The sequence below is a fragment of the Lissotriton helveticus genome, chromosome 2_1, assembly GCF_964261635.1.
Source record: "Lissotriton helveticus chromosome 2_1, aLisHel1.1, whole genome shotgun sequence".
Taxonomy (NCBI): domain Eukaryota; kingdom Metazoa; phylum Chordata; class Amphibia; order Caudata; family Salamandridae; genus Lissotriton; species Lissotriton helveticus.
This window is the reverse complement of record NC_136059.1, coordinates 707,691,053-707,710,709: the sequence shown is the minus strand read 5'-3', so window position 1 is coordinate 707,710,709 and position 19,657 is coordinate 707,691,053. Positions and strand designations below refer to the sequence as shown.

At 46.8% G+C, this 19,657-nt stretch overlaps 1 protein-coding gene across 1 annotated transcript in view; it reads left to right on the top strand.

The window, feature by feature from the left end:
- The window catches only part of RIOK2 (RIO kinase 2), a 149,342-nt gene that overhangs the window by 14,630 nt on the left and 115,055 nt on the right, over positions 1-19,657 (top strand). Inside the window, exon 2 of the mRNA XM_078675435.1 lies at positions 11,875-12,013. Within this exon, the coding sequence (XP_078531561.1) occupies positions 11,875-12,013 (139 nt within the window). The remainder of the gene's footprint in view (positions 1-11,874; positions 12,014-19,657) is intronic.

Below are 19,657 nucleotides of genomic sequence, written 5' to 3'. Positions count from 1 at the left end.
TGCATCTAATAAAATCATACCGAGTGGGGTTGGCTTGATCCGTGCAAAATCAAAAGCCATAATGGCCATGTTAATGTGCGCCGTAGTATCTCTCTTAGGGATAAACCCATGTTGCTGGGGTGATACTTATTGTGACATCAATGGTGCCAGCCTAGTTGCTAGTATCTATGCAAATATTTTTGCATCGTTGTTTATAAGCGAGATAGGTCTATATGACCCTCTTTCATAAGCTGGTTTGCCCTTCTTTAGAAAAAAGATAATTTGAGTGGAGTTCCAAGACCTTGGCGCTTGATCCCCCTTACCAATTGCTTGAATGACCTTCGCTAATAGCGGTGAATGAGGACTTGAGGTCCAAGATGGGGGATTGCCGCCGCCAGAGCGGAGAACGAACGCTGAGGGTCCGGACGTGCTTGCTATGGCTCGCTGTTCTTTAATCGGCCAGGATCTAATTTGAACGTACTTTTCCGAGATATTGCTTCGGGACAAGCGGAGCAGTGGCGGAGAAAGTTATCTGCGGTCGAGCAACGACTGAGTGAGAGTGCCTTACCGACTTTTTGGCATCAGAGAACGCGGAGCTAAAGCAGTGGGTGGAGCAGTAGCGGTGGAGAACCGCGCGGGAGCCGAAGATACCTGCAGTAGGGGAGGAGCGGTCTGTCTATTCCGCGGCTGCAAGGGATCACGGAGCTGGGTCGGAGGCGGTTGTTAGAAAGCGGCTGATTGAAAGTACGACGTCAATAGAACGTGGAGTAGGAGCAGGGCGGGAGCTGGATGCGGCGTCTGAGGCTGATTGAGAGCCGGGTAAGAGAACTGCTGCGGTCATTCGGGCTCCCGCGTATCTACCCTGTAGCTTCAAGGGGGGGGTGGCACTTGACTGGCTCAACTTTCGAACTTATTGGGGGTTTGGCTCTGGCTCTGGGTTGTTAATGGAGCGCTTCATAATGGCACCAAAACCCCTAACTAGAAATGCGCGAAATCTGAAACAGACGGGCAAATAAAACCTTGGATGACGATGCGACATCTGCAGTAGCGGCGGCAGGAGCTACTATGGAGGGACCAGCAGTGAAAATTCCAGACGGGGGGAGAAAAATGGGAAAACCGGAGAAACCTGGGGTGAATGTTAGTAAACCACCCCTGCTGCTCCTGGTAAAAGCTAATTTGGCTCCCGAGGAAAGCGCTTTGAAGTCAGCTACTGGTGATTTTACAGTGATGTCAGACACTTCTGATTCCTTGGGTTCACCGTGCAACATTCTTGCCACCTCAATAAATGAAGAGAATATCACTGCAATTACCGCATTAAAAACGGATGCCGGTCTTTCTAAAGATACTGAGGTAGTGAATGCCACACCATTAAAAGACTGTACTGCCAGTGTAGATATTTAGTTTCAGGCAGAGGTTCAGTCAGAGACTTTTGATCGCTGCAATGCCAATGTTAATCCGATCTCACCTATACTCGCTTCAGATTTGCTAACGTAGATGTCAGAGGATCTTTGTGTTAAAGAACTGACTGAAAGTGAGGTGGTAGCAATGGAGGCTGGACAGACAATAATAAGAGAGGAGATAATCAGGGAAGCCAATGGGGGAATGGAGACTATACATTTGGAGGGGACCGAAACGGATGAGGATTATAGTGACTCCCCTGTTCCAGGCAATAATACACCTTCGCGCTCTGCTAAGGACAAAATCAACAGTGTTAAGAAAGGATGATAGCAAAGGCAAGGAAAAGGTGAAGAAGATTATAAGCAAATCAAAATTTACTACGGCTAAAGTTATAGCAGAGAATAGACCTATAAGGAAATGGGTACAAGCTAAAGGTGGAGTTAAATCCATGGCATTAAGGCTCTCCGGGAACAGCCTTGCTGAGGCAGGTGTTATGCCAGGGGGAATAAACTGCCTGGGAGATGAGACTACTCCTGTAGTGGTATTGGTAAATGGAGGTGATACCCCGACTACTACATTGGAAACGACGGAGATTTCTTCATCCTCTCCGTCTACCTCCCAGGTGGTGGTAAAGCGGATGACTCCTTTTTCTAACTCGGTATCCGAAACCGCAGGTGTAATAGTGACAAAAGATACTGACTCTGCTCTGATGGGGACAGATAACATTAGCGATACACCTTCTTTAAACATCTCTCGAAATGATACATCTAATGATTGGAATCTTCATGGGGAGGTATCCTGGTCATTCCAGATGATTCTGCAGCTACTCAGTGAGCAAAAACACAAAGCTCAGTCACATTACCAACAGATGCGGGAGGATAGTAGCAAGACCCAGTCAACGCTTCAGGAGATGTCTTGCAAATTAGGGGCTATACCCCAGGAGATGGAAGAGCTACAACAAAGGGTTGTTATAACGGATGAGAAGTCAGCTCATTCTGAGATTGCAGTGAATAAACATGAGTCTCAGATCTGTCAAATGCAATCCAAACTGGAAGATTTGGAAAACAGACAACGAAGACAGAACCTTTGAATATTTGGTATAGTGGAAGGGGCCAAAGGAGCCGATCCCAGGGCATATATGGTTCACTTATTCCAGAAAGCATTTCCTAAGTTATTGGACTGGGATTTGGACTCACCAATACAACAAGCCCACCGACTTCCTCAGATCCAAAGAAATAAGGGTAGCCAGTATCCGCGTCCTATGCTGATCTGTATTGGTAATTTTTTGCTTCGCCAAGCAATTTCATTGAAGGCAAGAACACACACCCCTGTTACCATTGATTCAGTTACTTTCTTTGTTAGATCGGATTTGAGTAAACTTACAATGGAGCGTCGATGGAAACTTCGACAGTATATCGATCCAATAAAGGAATTGGGGGGGGGGTCAAGCCTTTTTGCAAGAACCAGCCAAATTAAAGGTCTTAAAGAATGGTCGTGCATACTATTTTTCGGAAGAAAGGGAGGTTGAGCAAATTATTTGTAAATGGAAGACGGAGAAAAATGGACAGTGAATTATATCATATGTATTGACTAATGAGCAATGCTGAATTATCCTCTATATAGATTGAGTCATTTTTTTAACTGCATTTGCAGTTAAATCATTTTTTTTTTTTTTTATTGCTGCTTTTCCTTTTTTCTTTGGTTTTTCTCTTTCTCCGTCTCTTTTTCTTCTTGTCTTTCTCTTTTTGCTTATGCTCTTACGCAAGATACTGTAAAATATGATACATGGTCTTGAGCTTGTGGTATTGTATGGCCGGATCCTCGGGCCGTGACTCCGCTTCTTTGCTGCCAATACAGCGGCAGCTGAGTTAATGGGGGGACCTGCTCGTAGGCACAGAAATGGTAGGGGGTGGGGCAGAGAGCTGCAAGGTAGGGGGTGGGCGGGGGAGGAGGGTTAGGGTAAAAAAGGCATCATCGGGACAAGTAGTTGGATAATAATAAGATATAGCAAGGCTGATTTTTTTTTTTTGGTATCCTGAGTTTAAGGACAGAAAAATTTATTTTATTAAATGTATCAATTAAAGTGTATGGTTTGGAATGTTGCGGGTTTGAACAGTAGGGTTAAAAGAAGTCTTGTGTTCGAGGAACTGAAAACGTATAATCCTCAGATAGCAGTATTAACTGAGACTCATATAGCATTCAAAGATAGAAAATTACTTAAACAATTGGGTTATGACACTTTGGTTTGTACTGATTATAATGCCTCAATTCGGGGGGTAGCAATTCTTAAACATAAGCAGTTTAAAGTTGAAACTAACAAAACATTAACTGATAAGATTGGCAGATGGGCCATTGCTCAGATAACAATAGAAGGGCGTGAATATATAATTTGCGGCATTTATGCGTCTAACTCGGATGAACCTGGAATTATTGACCAAATTAATTTGGAGCTGCTTAGCTGGGAAGGGGAGTGTATAGTATTGGGAGATTTTAATTGTATTATGGATTATAATTTAGACACAATTAGAAGGGGTTCATTTCAGAGAATGCGAAAGACTAGGGCTGCAATTAGGGATCTTGCAGCAATTCATTTAATTAAAGATGCTTGGAGATACTTATATCCTAACATAGCTGGTTATACTTATTACTCTGCTGCGCACAAATTATGCTCACGCATTGATATGGTCTGGATTTCGGATGCCACTCTCGAAACTAGTACTATGGTAATATGTCCAAGAGTTACCTCGGACCATAACCCTATTCTTTTGTCATTTGACGTAACGACTGAAAGACAAACTCCTCGTTCTTTTTCATTTCCCAGATATTTATTTTTGGATTCTGAGTTTTAAATTTATTTAAAGAACATATAAAAGAATTCATTGGACTAAACATTTATTCAGCATTACCAATGATAGTATGGGATGCATGTAAAGCGAGTATTCGCGGATTTACACAACAGTATATTTGGCGACAAAACAAGGAACGTAGGTGTGAAAATGAGAAAATGGTAGCTGATATACTTCATACTGAAAATCTATTATCCGAAGCTCTATTAAAAGGGGATAGTGTGGAAGAATTAAACTTTTTAAATTAATAGATCTAAAATCAGCGGTAAAAAATGTATTTAGGGAAAAACATTATCAAACTTAAAAAAAATCAATTAGATCAGTATGAAGGGGCTGATGGGATAGGTAAAATTTTAGCATATAAAGTGGCTGAAGATCGTGTGAAATGGCTAATAGAGAAATCAAAGGGGCCAATAGTCAAATGTTCCAGGAGCCTAAATCAATACTACAGCAATTTGCTCACTACTATCAAGAGCTATACACCCCGGAATGCAAGGTTAGCGAAGATAATATCAAAAGATATTTAAGGTTAAATAAAGTTATTACTATGGAGGAAGAACAATCGGATCAATTAATGCGTGACATTACATTGGCAGAAATCAGAATGGCTATTAATTCTTTGACTTCTGGAAAAGCTACTGGAGAAGACTCAATTCCTTTAGAATTATTTAAAACCTGTACAGAAGTATTTTTCTCTTTTATAGGGAGCATATTGGCACACAATGTAGTTTTGTTCAGTGCCCAGATCCGCTGTGGCAGCGGTTTGCTTTTGCCTGTGCTTGTTAGAATGGTGGGGACCCAGCAGCTCCCACACTGTTAATGTTTTACAAAAACCATGCCTAAACAAGTAACGCCTTGCCAAAACCAAAAGGCTGACCACCAATTTCAGATCCACTAGCTTTGCCAATGCTTGTTTATTTTTGTTTTCCATATTCGTATTTAAACCGGTTACACTGATTTTCCATTCTGAATATTTTTGGGAAATACTAACATACATCAACATGTTATTAAACGATGCTGCAAAGATACGGTACCTAAAATCTTACAGTACTTTAGCTAAATGTTTTCTTTTCTTGCATGCATTTTTTAGTGAACTTTTTATTTTGAAAGCAAAGAATCATTACTCTTGCTTTCAAGCTTCTGCAAATATTTGCATATAATCAGAGAGCATTCTGGGTGCATTATACAGAGCCTCATATTACTAAACTTTTAAAATGTGTGTACACTTTTATACTGGAACCACCGTCAGTAGTGCAGGCTGAGCTTAAAACATTTACTTTTAGTGCTCACCCTAATAATAAAGGCTTTGTGTTAATGAACAATATATACAAGTTTGAACAGCATTAACGCACATATTACATATAACACACACTTTACCTTAATTGTAAAGAATGCCCTTCCCTGATCCACATGTGTTACTGTAAACTGGCAGCCAAAGGGTTTGTGCTGCAGGGGGTTGGGCCTACTTGTTCCAAGGACAAAGTGCACATTAAAACTTGTTGCCCTTGACTCCAAAAAATATGTCCCTGGCGTCGGGCTATAGGAATTCCACATCCCTGAATTAAAAAGTGTGGCCAGGAGAATAGTTACAGGAGCAGATTCTGAGGACTGTCACAAATTACAATCTGTTGGTCCGCGACCTCTTTTTATACATTTTATTGTAGGCAATAAAAGTTTCAGGTGATCCATGTATGATGAGAAATGTAAGTTGCTCCATTTGGAGTCATAAATTAATTGTCTAATGGAAAATACAGGTGGGACTTGACCTTACCTGTCTGTGGAAAACATGTCCAGATGTCTGACATGGGGAGCACGTGATTGCTGTGTCCTGATTGGCTATATGTTCCAAACTGATGTGGCATCTTACTTTATGGTGTTATAGGAAAGTGTGTATCCCATCTGTCAATGTGTGGTTTATTAGGGTCAATCTCCCTAGACCATTCTAGTGTTGCTGCGCCAATCTGTGGAATTGATCTAAGGTTTACTGTCCGTGCGTTTGTCTGCAGGCTACATGCCACCTCACCTGTGACCTATCAATCAGTGACCTCTGTCCTTGGTTCACAACTTGTGGAGTTCACAACAGGTGAATTTGTTAATAAAGACATGATTTCATTCTCATAAATGAATGCATCGTTTTAGCATTGACTTTTTCCATATTAACAGCCACGTGTGGGCAGCTTACCTTAATAAAGTTCCTGAATTTTTGAAGTTAAGCTTGTGGCAAGGGCGTGTACAGGTTGAATTCAAATCCCAAGAAGCTGCTTGGCGGAGGTAAGCAGATGGACAGATAGATTATAAAATAGTCGATCCACAAAATGGTAAGAGGGGAGGTAGCCTATAGGGTGCTAAGGTTTGACAAGACCGGGTCTAAAAGATGGCCAGCGGAATGCGTGGCACCCTTAACTAATTGGGTTAGCTACATAGCTCAAGATAGTTTATAAAAATGGGGATGTCGCGATCGTGTTAGGCATCCAGATGCAGATTACGATTACCAGAAATATTAAAATTGGCTAGCTTGATAACCAAGTGTGCTATAAAGATAGTCAACACCTATGGAGGGGTCCGGGATGATGGGTTAAAAGTTCAGAAAACTAAAATTATAGTTGGGAGAAATTATAAAGAAGGCTCTTTCACAGTCAGAGATGGAATATTGAATGAGGCTACAAGCCAGCGTATTTTCATAGATGACAGCAGTGCTGCCTTCTCTTCCACTGGGCCTATTAAAGTTCTTCAAATAATAGCCAGGGGGAAGCGCTAAAGTGGATTCCGCTGCTGTGGACTGGCCTAGCCAAATTTCAGTAAGAAATAAAGTGTTGGGTTGCATTGTCCTGGATAAGATCAAAAATGTCTGCAAGGTGACGAACTAGGGAACAATAGTTGATGCTGTGGAATATGAACTCATTGAGGTAGAGGAGAGAAAGCTAGTAGTAGGCCCAGAAAGATTCACTAGTGGTGAGAAGATCGCTATTGATTGAGACTGATGGTGAGAGCTGTTTCTGCATTAACAACATTTAAACTGGAGTGAGGATAGAGGGCTTTGTGGGGACTTCCAAGTTTTGCACCTGATCTTCCCCCAACCCCTGGTGGGTTTAACTGTAATTTCCTCTCAGTAGCATTCGAGGAGTTAAAGCATTTGATTACATTTATCAAGCTAGTGAGTACACTACACTAAGGTTTCATTGCTTAACATGTCTTCTTGAAACTATGAAAGAAAACGGGTATAGTTTGTTTATTCATGTATTGAGACTCACTTTGGACCCTTTGATAAGCTCTAGGGAGCATACAAGTGGTTGCACCAGGGAACTAGCACTCATCTTTTTAGTAGTGTACGTAGACCAGCATTTTAAAAAGCACATTTTGAAAATGCATGTAAATTATTAGATGCACCAGTGGAGTAAGAAGACTCAGGGGTCCATTAGGATGTAGGGCAGATCGCCACCGCCCGCATGGCGGGGAAGCTCCGCCCTACATCTTACCCCGCCCGCCACCCATTTTCCCCGGCATATTAATATGGCGGTGGGGACGCAGGCGGCCGGAAAGACCGTCTGCCGTTTTTCTGCCGTTTGACCAGTCGAACGGGCGGAAACGGGGCTATATATGGTGGCGGTGTCTGCTAGACACCGCCATCCATATCAGCATGGGAGTGGGAAGCAGCCTTTTCGTGGCGGCAACGGGCATGCATAGTCATGGACATTGTGGCAGGCCCCTCGCGGTGCCTGTCACCTTGTTCATGACAATGCACACAGTGCATTCCCAGCATTGTGGCGGATGGTGCTGTGAGCATCGCCCGCCACAATGCTGGGAATGGAGGATGCCGCGGTGGTATCCTGATCGCCGGTGCGGGACCGCCGCACCACTGGCAGCCGGTCTCAGCACCGCTAGGGTGGCGGGTGGACGAAAGTCCGCCCGCCATCCTAATGGGCCCTTCAGTCTTTACTGGGATACAGTAGGTAAGTTATGATAGAAGATATAGATACTAGGGTAGTGTTGAAATCCTTGGAATTAGCGCTTCTTCTGTATTTATCTATAGCTACATGTTAAAGCTATTGTTTGGACAAATATGCTTCTGTTTTTGTAATTTTCATCACAAGCGTCAATGGTTTTGTTTTATGAAATTATATTTTTTCTTGTGGAAGTTTAATCACTAGAGATAAAGGTTGGTGAAATTATAAGCCTATATAATTTGTCCATAACGTTTTCGTATTACAGGCCTGCTCTGATGCTAGAACAGTCTTGTAATAATAAAGTAATGTTGCCACACAATTTCTACAATCCAGTAGGTTCATAACAGCAGGTGCTGTTCCCCTTTTGGCTTCCAGGTGGCACAACCCCTCAATTCTATTATTCTAGTAAAGTGTGGTTTGATATAGTGTAGTTTCTGTTTTGCCCACTGATTATAAGAAATAGCATTGCATCAACGTGGGTACGCACATAAAGGTAAAAGCAAGTCTCATTTGAGTATAATGCCCTTAGACAGGACCTCACGCCTCTGTATGATCATGGAATTCATCAGTGTCTTGCGGTATCCATATAATGTCCGGCTTCTGTTTGTAATGTACTTGGAGGCATATTTAAGAGCCCCCTCCCGTCACTCTTGCACCATGCAACGTGGTGCAAGAGCAAAGAAACACAAAAAAGAGATTTGAAGCCACGCAAGGTCACCTTGCGTTGCATTGAGAGGCTTCATAAATCTCGAGTAAAGCAACACCGTTCAAATCGCTGCGTTGGCTAACTATGCATCAGGGATGCATTCTATGGGCGTCGCACGAGTGTTCCCATGCAATTCTCATCGTTTTCGATGCATTTCCAGATTTACCAGAACTGGGAAACCTGGGAATGCGCCAAAAGGCTAAGTCTCCCCTGGTGAGGCATAACAGGGAGAAATATCTTTATTTCTCCTCATTCCTTCCTCTTTCTATGCATACAGCATTCTGCAGTACACATAGAAAGAGGAGTTTGCCTCTCTGGATTGTTTTGTGAGCAGGAAGGGGTTCCTTCTTGCACAAAAACAATCCTGTCTGCAACGCATGCACCTTTGCACCATGCTGCAAGGGTGGCTGGATTGGTGCTAGCAGCCAAAAGGGCGACAGTGCAGGGACAAGAACAGGAATGTGTTGTGTTCTTCTAGATACGGCCTATTCCTGCCCTTTCCTTGTAATGCAGCGCAGCAAGGTGACTTGTTGCGTTACCTCGCTATAAATTTGGCCCTTGTTTCCTGGAAATGAAGGGCGAGTTATTTAAAAATTATATTTTCTCATTTGTTATACATTGAGAAAAAATATTGAAGCATGTTTCATATCTGAATACTTATGCAGCCTTCAATAAGTAATTTAAAGCCATCAAGCAACCCACATTTAACAGGGAGTATGATAGAAAACTCTGCTTGAAAGTCTCCTCTGCTTCAGAGATCCAGCTCCTCAAATACTGCTCTTCAGCCTGACCAGAATGTACAGCCCCTCCCTGAATTCTAACCCAACCAAGACAGACTTGCTTTTATTTGCTAAGAATAAAAAACAAGAAACCGTACAAACCTGGCTCAATGGCATGAACCTTGATGACTTTACATCCTAACTTTCACCCAATGCCAATTCACTTGGTTTGACCCTGAGCACCAACCACACCCCCAAGGAACACATTGCCAATACAACAAAAACACCCTGGTACCAGATCTCTGTTCTAAAGAAAGTCAAACAATTTCTTTCAGAAAGTGAGATCACAACTTCTGTTTATGCCCTAGTACTCTTGCATCTGGATGGAGGTAACGCTCTGCTCTATGGAGTTTCAGACTCCTTACTAGTACCCCTTAGGGGCATCAGACACAAGTCCTGACTAGCCGTTCTGGGCATCAGGCGTTTCCCCGGAGGCTGGAAGGTTCGTGGCCAGTTTTATAACCGTGCAGCAGTTTTCAAAGCACTGCAATGTTCCTTGCATATCCAGCAGTTTTTGGGCAACAATAAAAGTGTCAAGATACCTCTGGTGATCACTGTACCTGCTGGAGAGAGAGAAGTTTTGACTCCTCTAGGGTAGCACAGGTTAATATTCCTGCATTCCATGCATATCAAAGAACAGTATCTTAAGTGCATAATTCAGTGGGTTACTGCTTTTGTCACAGATTATTTTGTTACTGTGGAATTCATAAATTAAAATTGTAATCCAGCACAGTGAGCTACGAACTGCCATCAAAGAGCTGCAAGCAAACTGCATGGTACAGGTTAAAAATGTATGCTTTACCCAGTCTTTCATTATCCTGGTATTGCTAAAAATGGTTGTTTGTGTAGAAATACATTCTTATTATTAAAGCCAACCCTAACCACTGTGTTATGTTCTGGATCCCAAGTTTGTGCTTCTCTAGACTAATCATTCTTATAAAATGCCTACCACTGTGGATGACATGTGAATCCTACACCTTGTCGTACCCGTTGCCTTATTTGACATTTTCTATACACTGATTTACACATGTATGATTCATTGTCTCTGTATGTGGGTATGATGTCAAGTGCTCCGACACCCAGCACTGGTATGAGAGGTGCTATAAAACAAAATAAATATATGTGAGCAAGGGGCTATGGAGAGATGAGAGGCACTATTTGAGGGTGATAGTGAGGGAATCATTGAAGAGCCCCAACAAATAATAATAATAATAATAATAATTCACATTTGTAAAGCACACAATCACCTGTAAGGGTCTCTAGGCGCCGTCGGGAAGATTAAGCATGGTATTGCCCAGAGTCACATGGTGCTGGGCTAATCTGCTGCCAGTGCCGGGGATCGCACCGTGGTCCCCAACAAAGATTGCCATATCCTGGTACACATTAAGGTCATCATTTGCTATGCTTTAAAAGCTATTGCAATTGAATATATAATGATAAACGTGTTGTAGAGTTCACAATTTTTCCCCATTTTCTTGGGGGGGGGGGCGGAAACCTCCAAAGATCATCTTTGTAGTGGCCAGGCTCACTCGCTATGTACTGTATGGGGGTGGCTGGTCTGAAAAAAGTTGCCTGGGTGCTTTGGGTTCCCAGTCCGCCACATCATGTTTCATCCAAGGCATAAAGAAATATGATCACATCACCCCCATCCTCATGGAATGAATATTGACTTGCCTTGTCGGTCTGCAACATCTCCAAAACCAGCTGCATCATTTATAAAGCAATCACGACTCACACCCCTGCCTACTTTGCAGACCAGCTCGCCATCTCTGCAGTTGTCAGCACAGTTGCAGCCAGAACCCCATCAGACTGCAGACTGAGAAGTGTTTACAAGAAAAGATCAAGGCAGCAGGCCTTTTCCCTCCATGCATGCAGGCTCTGGAACAACAACCCCATATCCATCAGGACTGCCCCAACGTTGCTCCAGTTTAGAAAAGAGTTGAAGACTACATTACGATGAATTAACTGTCCACAAACCACCTACCCCGCCAATCCGTAGTTGACTTTATGCTCGTCTTTCACCCTGTCCTGCCTCTTTGTGCTATAGAAATACCAAATACACATGTACATACATGTATACTTTCTGTACTGCATTGTTATACTTTTTGTTTGGATCATACATAGATGAGGGTGGATATAGCTGGGTTTCCTCCCTGGTCCTATGAGTTGTGACATGTTCAAAAACAGTTTACCAGCTCTAGCATTCACTTTCTTTTTCCTAGATTGAAATGGGCATGAAGAATCATGAGATAGTTCCAGCCAGCTTGACAGCCTCCATCGCTAGCCTGAAACACGGTGGCTGCAATAAGGTTTTGCGAGAACTGGTGAAGCACAAGCTGCTGGCATATGAACGCTCGAAATGTAAGTTGCATCTCTTTGTTCTGGTACGCATGAGCTTTAGCAGAGGTTCACAGAAGTTTTCTTTGAAGCAACTGGGTATTCGTATGTTGGTCCTTGTTATATGCTTTGAAATATGAAAGAAATACAACACGAGGATTTGGTCATTGATCAAGTGCAATTGTGATCGAAAATCATTTTCCCGACTCTCTCAAAAATACATTTCTTCAACTCTCCTGTTATGCCTACTTTATAAGTGCGGGAAATACATTCTTTGCTTTTCTGATAAAACGAAAATGTGTGGTTAAGAATCTGAGCCCTTTCGCTTTGTTTAACTTTAAGTTCAATTTGCAGTACGAATTTATGTGGATTTGAAGCAAATGCGTGTATGTTAGTTGCTGCGATATGAACTGCGATTGGTACTCTAAATGTTTACTTTAAAATGTATAACTTTTTTTCACGAGACAGTGCCAAGTCAATCCAATTCCTTCTGAAAACTCAGGGTCATTGAGGAAATGATCACATTTTTACAAGGCACTTTTCAGATCGAAAAGGACCGATTGGTAGGCCAAAATGATTTTGCCCAGTATGCTGTCTGAAGGTGTGATTTCAAATATGGTTTAGATGTCCAGCCTGAACTGCCAAGCCTTCGACCCTTAAGACTGGCAGTTCAGGCTGGATTGTCCCTGTGGGGCAGGACCAAGGCTGAACTAAATTTGACTGATCTCTGTATAGAGCAGTACAATGGGTGAAAAACAAAGAGTTGTAATGTTGGCTGAATCTATACCAATGAATGACGTTAACCCCTTCGCTGTGGGGTGTTTTCCCCCCGCTCTGCAGGGGGAGGGGGGCCGCGCGCTGCGCCGCTTTGCTTGTGACGAGCTCAGCTCGGCATGAGGCACAGTGCAGCTGCACTCATGACGAGCGGAGCTCGTCACAACCACACCCATTTTTCGAACGTTCAGCACAGCGGGGTAATTATCCCCGCGTGCAACGTTCCAACGGCCGTGACGAGCTCAGCTCGTCATGAGTGCAGATGCACTGTGCCTCATGACGAGCTGAGCTCGTCATGAGCATAGAAGAGGTTAGTTAGAGCATTGGAATTTTGAGCTCTCCATTGAAGCCATTAGAAGCTCAAGAGCTTCTAATGGCTGCTAGAAGCCCGGTGCATCAACATTTCAACAGTTGTCTTTAATAGCAACAGCTGTAAACAAAGACCTCACGGAGCCCAAGGGGATTTCATCCCCCTGGGCTCCCTGAGGCCTTTGTTTTACTAATTAGAACATTCTGCCCTGATGTGACAAAATGTTCTAATAGCCTTCTAGCCCGCCACAGCTGGGCTATACTGGCCATTAACGCCCGGCTCCTTTGTTAAAGGGACTAGCTGAACGCTGGAGTGGGCTTAATGGCCAGTATAGACTGCTATGGCGGGCTATAAAGCTATATTAATGCATTCCTTTCATCATTTTGATGCATTAGATGCCCAAGTGTGATGGTTATGTCCAGACATGGGTCCTGTGCTGGAGGTAACATAGTCTGGCAGCTCAGGCTTGACCATGCTTATCTGAGAAGGAATGAGGCCGATATTTGTTTAGTGTGGAGCAGTGGGGAAAAAATTATGGACTAGAGTGCAGCCTGAGCGATTACCTGTATTTGAGATTAATTGAAGTATTCTTTCCATCACTTTGTTTTTATTCCAATCACCGCAGACCCAACTTTCAGCCAGATTCTGCCACTTCATAATTCATCAACTTAAACGGAGCAAAATAAATATACAATATTTAGCCTGTGCTACAAATGCCCACTTCATAATTCATCACCTTAAACAGACTTTAAACATCATGCAATTTTTTGCATATGCTGCAACCGCTTAGTGCATTCAACAAAAACTCTTCCCTTCTCAATGTTCTAGTCGATCAGCTAAGTGTTTTACTGCTTACACGCGTCGCAGCGCAATCACTCTTGATTTACAGCCCATCATGAGCTCGTTATGAACCATTTAGCTTGCAAATTCGTGTATCCTATCCACCTTTGCTCCAAATGAAAGTCCATTTGCCACAAAAATCAAATCCTGTTCTTTTGGTAGCATTTCCCTGCTTCCGAGTTCTTTTAAAGAAAATCTTGCCTTACCCTTTGGTTATGCTGTAAGCACTATACTCTTGAGTAGATGCTATATTAGCCATGTAAACTTCCATGGCCTGGTCATTTGATGACTGACTAACGGTGTTTTGGCTTTCACCTTTCTCGGCTTTACAATCGGCTGTCACATGTTTGGATTAAAAGTGGAATTGATGGAAGCTTCTGCTATTCCGTATTTCTTTTTTAATTTAACAATCCCACTCCACTCATGTGATGTTAGCTGCAGCGTATAGCTGCATTTGAAAGGTAGGCAGCTTTCCATAGCCACAAGGTAGTAGAAGGATCCCCGATGTCTGTGAAAGAAACGGACACTTGGTGCCCAGGTGACAGTGGCGGTTCGTCCATTGGGGGCGTTGCCTCACTAGCCATAGACGACAGTCACTGACTGTCACTGAGTAAAATTACGAGCGCAGCGTAGCGACACTGCCGACAGTCATAATGATTTATTTTGAGGTCGGTGAGGTCGGAGTCACTAACTGTAGTGACGTCATTGCGATCGCGGAAGGGTGTGGGGGCGGGCCTCAGGCAGGGAGTGGCAGGCTGGCAGATAGCAGCGTGGCAGGGAGGGCAGCAGCAGTGTGTGCACATTTAGGACAAGTCATTTTTATGACTTGCCCACGCATGCAAACACATGCAGTAGCCCCTTTCCTCCTCCTCCTCCCCTAGCACTCACACAGGCAGAGACCCGGGGGAGCCGGGTCTCATTATGGGCAGTATTAGCCCTGCTCTTTAACCAATCCTGGCGCAGTGGCGATGTTAATGCTGCACCAGGATTGGCTGAGTTACCGCACAGAGGATGGTGGTGCCGCCGCGCGTGCCCTAGAATTTAAACTAGGCCCACCACGGGCATGAGGAGCGCTGCACAGACACCCGCATCTCCAGGGCTGGGTGTCCCACAGCTTCAGTGAGGCCCGGAAGATTGCTGCGAGAGTGTCAGTGAGCAGCTCATGAAAGCTGCCCTGCAAGGTCACCAGAACAGTCTGAGGATGCCACCAGGATGAGTGACAGGGCAGCCGGCAAGCCCCGAAGTGAACAAAAAAAACAACAAAAAGCCAAACTGCACTCCCCGCCTAAATTCTCTGAGTACCGGTAGAGCTGGGTGAGATCCTGGTCTCCTGCTTTATAATGAGGGCGGGAGCTGTTAAGGAAAGCTGAGACTGGATGAGAGAGCGCTGTATGCCCCCTGGGGTCCGCAACCGAGATGTTCTACTCGGGCATGCTGTCGGACTCGGGGAGGAAGGAGGCCGAGATCAGGGTGCAACAGAGGAGGATAAAGAAGTTGGTGCAGTTCATGCACAATGACTCAGCAGACCTGCTGCCTTTGGACGGGCTGAAGAAACTGGGGACATCAAAGGATATGTGAGCATTTACTAATTACATCTCTCCCTCACCCTTACCTTACTTTCACTTAGGAACATCCAATATATTTATATATATAAATGTTGTGACTGGAGTGGGGAAAGGACGTGTTCAAGGTGCGTGAGCAGTGACACGCAATGATTATTTATACAGAGAGAGAAGAGGTAGTAGCATCCTATATAAAATGGGGGGAAATTACTCTTTCATTCGTTTTGTCCCCTCCCCCCGATTCTCTTTAGTGGGAGATTTACAACAGCAGCCCTTAACTCTAGAGGGAAGTACGACATGATTATTATATGTTTTAATTATAGTACTTGTGGGACACCCCCGCGCCGCACGGCCACCAGCTGCTGCGTGTGCCCCTCCGCTGTGCCCTGCCTCGCTGCCCGCCTCGCGGCCTGTTTGGACAGTCATTTGTGCTTGTTTTTGCCTCGTTTAGCCTTTCCCCGTGTTTAGCCTATTTGGACAATCATTTGTGCTTGTTTTTGCCTCGTTTAGTCTTTCCCCGTGTTTAGCCTGTTTGGACAGTCATTTGTGCTTGTTTTTGCCTCGTTTAGTCTTTCCCCGTGTTTAGCCTGTTTGGACAGTCATTTGTGCTTGTTTTTGCCTCGTTTAGTCTTTCCCCGTGCTTAGCCTTTTAAACTGCAAATTGTGATTGTTTCGCCGTCCCCCGTCCTGTTTCCCGCCTCCCTCGCCGCCCCCGCTTCCCGCCACCACCGCCGACCCCGCCCTTTTCTCCTTGTGTTCCCTCCCCGCTCCCGCCTCCCAGCTGCCCCGCCCACCCGCGCACTTAGCCTTAAATGACGACCGTGCGCACGCGCAGCGGGCGCGCCGATTGTGCGCCGAAGGTGCGCCAAAGGTAAGCCCGTCTGCGCCCGTCCGCGACCGGATCGCGACCAGCGCCAGGACCCCTGGCCCCCACCGACGGAAGCCGCCCCGACGAACCTACAGCGCCGCCGATCTCATCACACTCAACACCGGCCGCATCCCAGGATGTCACCGAGCCGCCCCGAAGCACACCCACGGACCCTTCAGCTGTCACACCTGCAAGTTCACCTGCATCCGGACCTTCCATGCACCCGCCAAGCCTAACTCCAGCAGCAACCACCTCAAGTGCATCCTGCTCAACACCCGCTCTGTCCACAGACACGCCGTAGAACTCTGGAACCTCCTCGACACCACCGCCCCTGACGTTGCCTTCCTCACCGAGACCTGGATGAACGCCTCCTCAGCCCCAGACATCGCCATCGCCATCCCAGAGGGCTACAAGATCACCCGGAGGGACCGCACCACCAACCAGACGGGAGGAGGCATCGCCATCATCCACAGAGACACCATCCGCATCACGACCAACACCGACGACACCCTGACCAGCGCCGAACACCTGCATTTCCAGATCCACTCCAACCCGAACACCACCCTCAGAGGCACCCTGATCTACCGACCCCCGGGACCACGCACACGATTCAGCGAGGACATCGCCGACTTCGTCAGCCCACACGCTCTCCCCTCCGCCGACTACATCCTCCTGGGGGACCTCAACTTCCACCTGGAGAACAACAACGACCGCAACACCATCAGCCTGCTCGACAACCTCGCCAACCTCGGACTCAAGCAACTGGTGACCACCCCCACCCACCTCGCCGGACACACACTCGACGCCGTCTTCTCATCCAGCAAAGACGTCACCTTCAGCCACGCAACAGGACTCCACTGGACGGACCACAGCTGCGTCCACTTCACCTTCAGAAGAACGACGATCCACCACCACCAGCAACAGGTTGCCCGAAGAAGCTGGAACAAGATCACAGCCGACCAGCTCACCGCCTCCCTGAGCCAGCACCCTCCCGCCAACTCAGCGAACCCCAGCCAGGCCGCCGACAACCTCACGAAGTGGATCAACGACTGCGCGGACGAACTCGCCCCTCTGAGAACCCCACCCAGCAGACCCGGCAGCAGAAAAACACCATGGTTCACCGACGAACTCAAGAGCTCCAAGAAGAACTGTCGAGTCCTCGAGAAAGCCTGGAGAAGAGAACCAACAACGGACAACATGACCACCCTCAAGCTCGCCACCCGGAAACACCACCAACTGATCCGCGCCACCAAGAAAAATACATACAAGGATCGACTGGACAACAACGCCCACAACTGCAAGGAACTCTTCAACATCGTGAAAGAGCTCTCCAACCCCAACGCCGGAAACAATGACATCAACCCGTCGCAAGACCTCTGCAACTCCCTCGCGTCCTACTTCCACAACAAGATCACGGACATACACAACAGCTTCAACAACCAACCAACGCAAGCCACAACCACTACGACGCCACCCACCACCACCCTCCGCACCTGGACCCCGATCAGCACCGAAGACACCATCCGCACCATGAACTCCATCCATTCCGGATCTCCGACTGACCCCTGCCCTCACCACGTCTTCAACAAGGCCGACGCTGTCATCGCACCCCACCTGCGGGACATCATCAACACCTCCTTCGACACCGCCACCTTCCCTGAGAGCTGGAAGCACGCCGAACTCAGCGCTCTTCTCAAGAAACCCACGGCAGACCCCACCGACCTCAAGAACTACCGTCCCATCTCGCTCCTCCCGTTCCCGGCCAAAGTCATCGAGAAGACCGTTAACAAACAGCTGGCCGCCTTCCTCGAGACTAATGGATCCCTCGACCCCTCACAGTCGGGCTTCCGAGCGAACCACAGCACCGAGACCGCCCTCATCGCTGCCACCGATGACCTTCGAACTCTGATGGACAACGGAGAAACAGCGGCCCTCATCCTCCTGGACCTCTCCGCGGCTTTCGACACCGTCTGCCACCGCACCCTAATACAGCGCCTCGGCAACATCGGAATCCAGGAGAAGGCACTGGAATGGATCACCTCCTTCCTCGACGGAAGAACACAGAGAGTCCGCCTACCACCGTACAAATCAGAGGCCACCAAAGTCATCTGCGGCGTCCCTCAAGGATCCTCACTGAGCCCCACCCTCTTCAACGTCTACATGAGCCCCCTCGCGGCCATCGCACGCCAACACAACCTCAACATAATCTCCTACGCTGACGACACCCAGCTGATCCTCTCCCTGACCAACGACCCCACCACCGCCAGAGCCAACCTGCACGAAGGGATGAGAGATGTAGCCGAATGGATGACGACCAGCCGCCTGAAACTGAACTCGGACAAGACGGAGGTCCTCATCCTGGGCTCCTCGCCCTCCGCCTGGGACGACTCCTGGTGGCCCCCCGCCCTGGGCACCGCACCCAAACCAACGGACCACGCACGCAACCTGGGCTTCATCCTGGACTCCTCCCTCTCCATGACCAGACAAGTAAACGCCGTCTCCTCGTCTTGCTTCAACATCCTGCGCATGCTACGTAAGATCTTCCGGTGGATCCCCACCGAAACGCGGCAGACAGTCACCCAGGCCCTCGTCACCAGCCGTCTGGACTACGGCAACGCCCTCTACGCCGGAACCACGGCCAAACTCCAGAAGAGACTCCAGCGGATCCAGAACGCCTCGGCCAGACTCATCCTCGACATCCCCCGACGCAGCCACATCTCCGGACACCTGAGGGACCTGCACTGGCTCCCGGTCAACAAGAGAATCACCTTCCGTCTCCTCACCCACGCGCACAAAGCCCTACACGACCAAGGCCCGAGCTACCTCAACAACCGGATCAACTTCTACACTCCCAAGCGCCTCCTCAGATCAACCAACCACGCCCTCGCCGCCGTCCCCCGCATCCGAAGAGCGACAACAGGAGGAAGATCCTTCTACCTGGCTGCCAAGACCTGGAACTCACTCCCGACCGACCTGCGCCTGACCCAAGACCACCTCTCCTTCAGGAAGAAGCTCAAGACCTGGCTGTTCAAACAGTAAACGGCACCCCCCCCCCCCCACCCAGCGCCTTGAGACCCTACGGGTGAGTAGTGCGCTTTATAAATGACCTGATTGACCTGATTGATTGAGTACTGCTGTTGTGAAAAGGTAGGACCGAATTCGACCAAGAACCCTTCAGTATTTGCCCGGCGTTAGCCGCCTCTCATACCATTCGAGATGACCAAACAAAGAGGCAGGCGCTGGAGACGGAAGGCAGGAAACAGGAGTTTATTCCGACGGAGCAGAACACGTCAAATCAGACAACAGGGTATCTT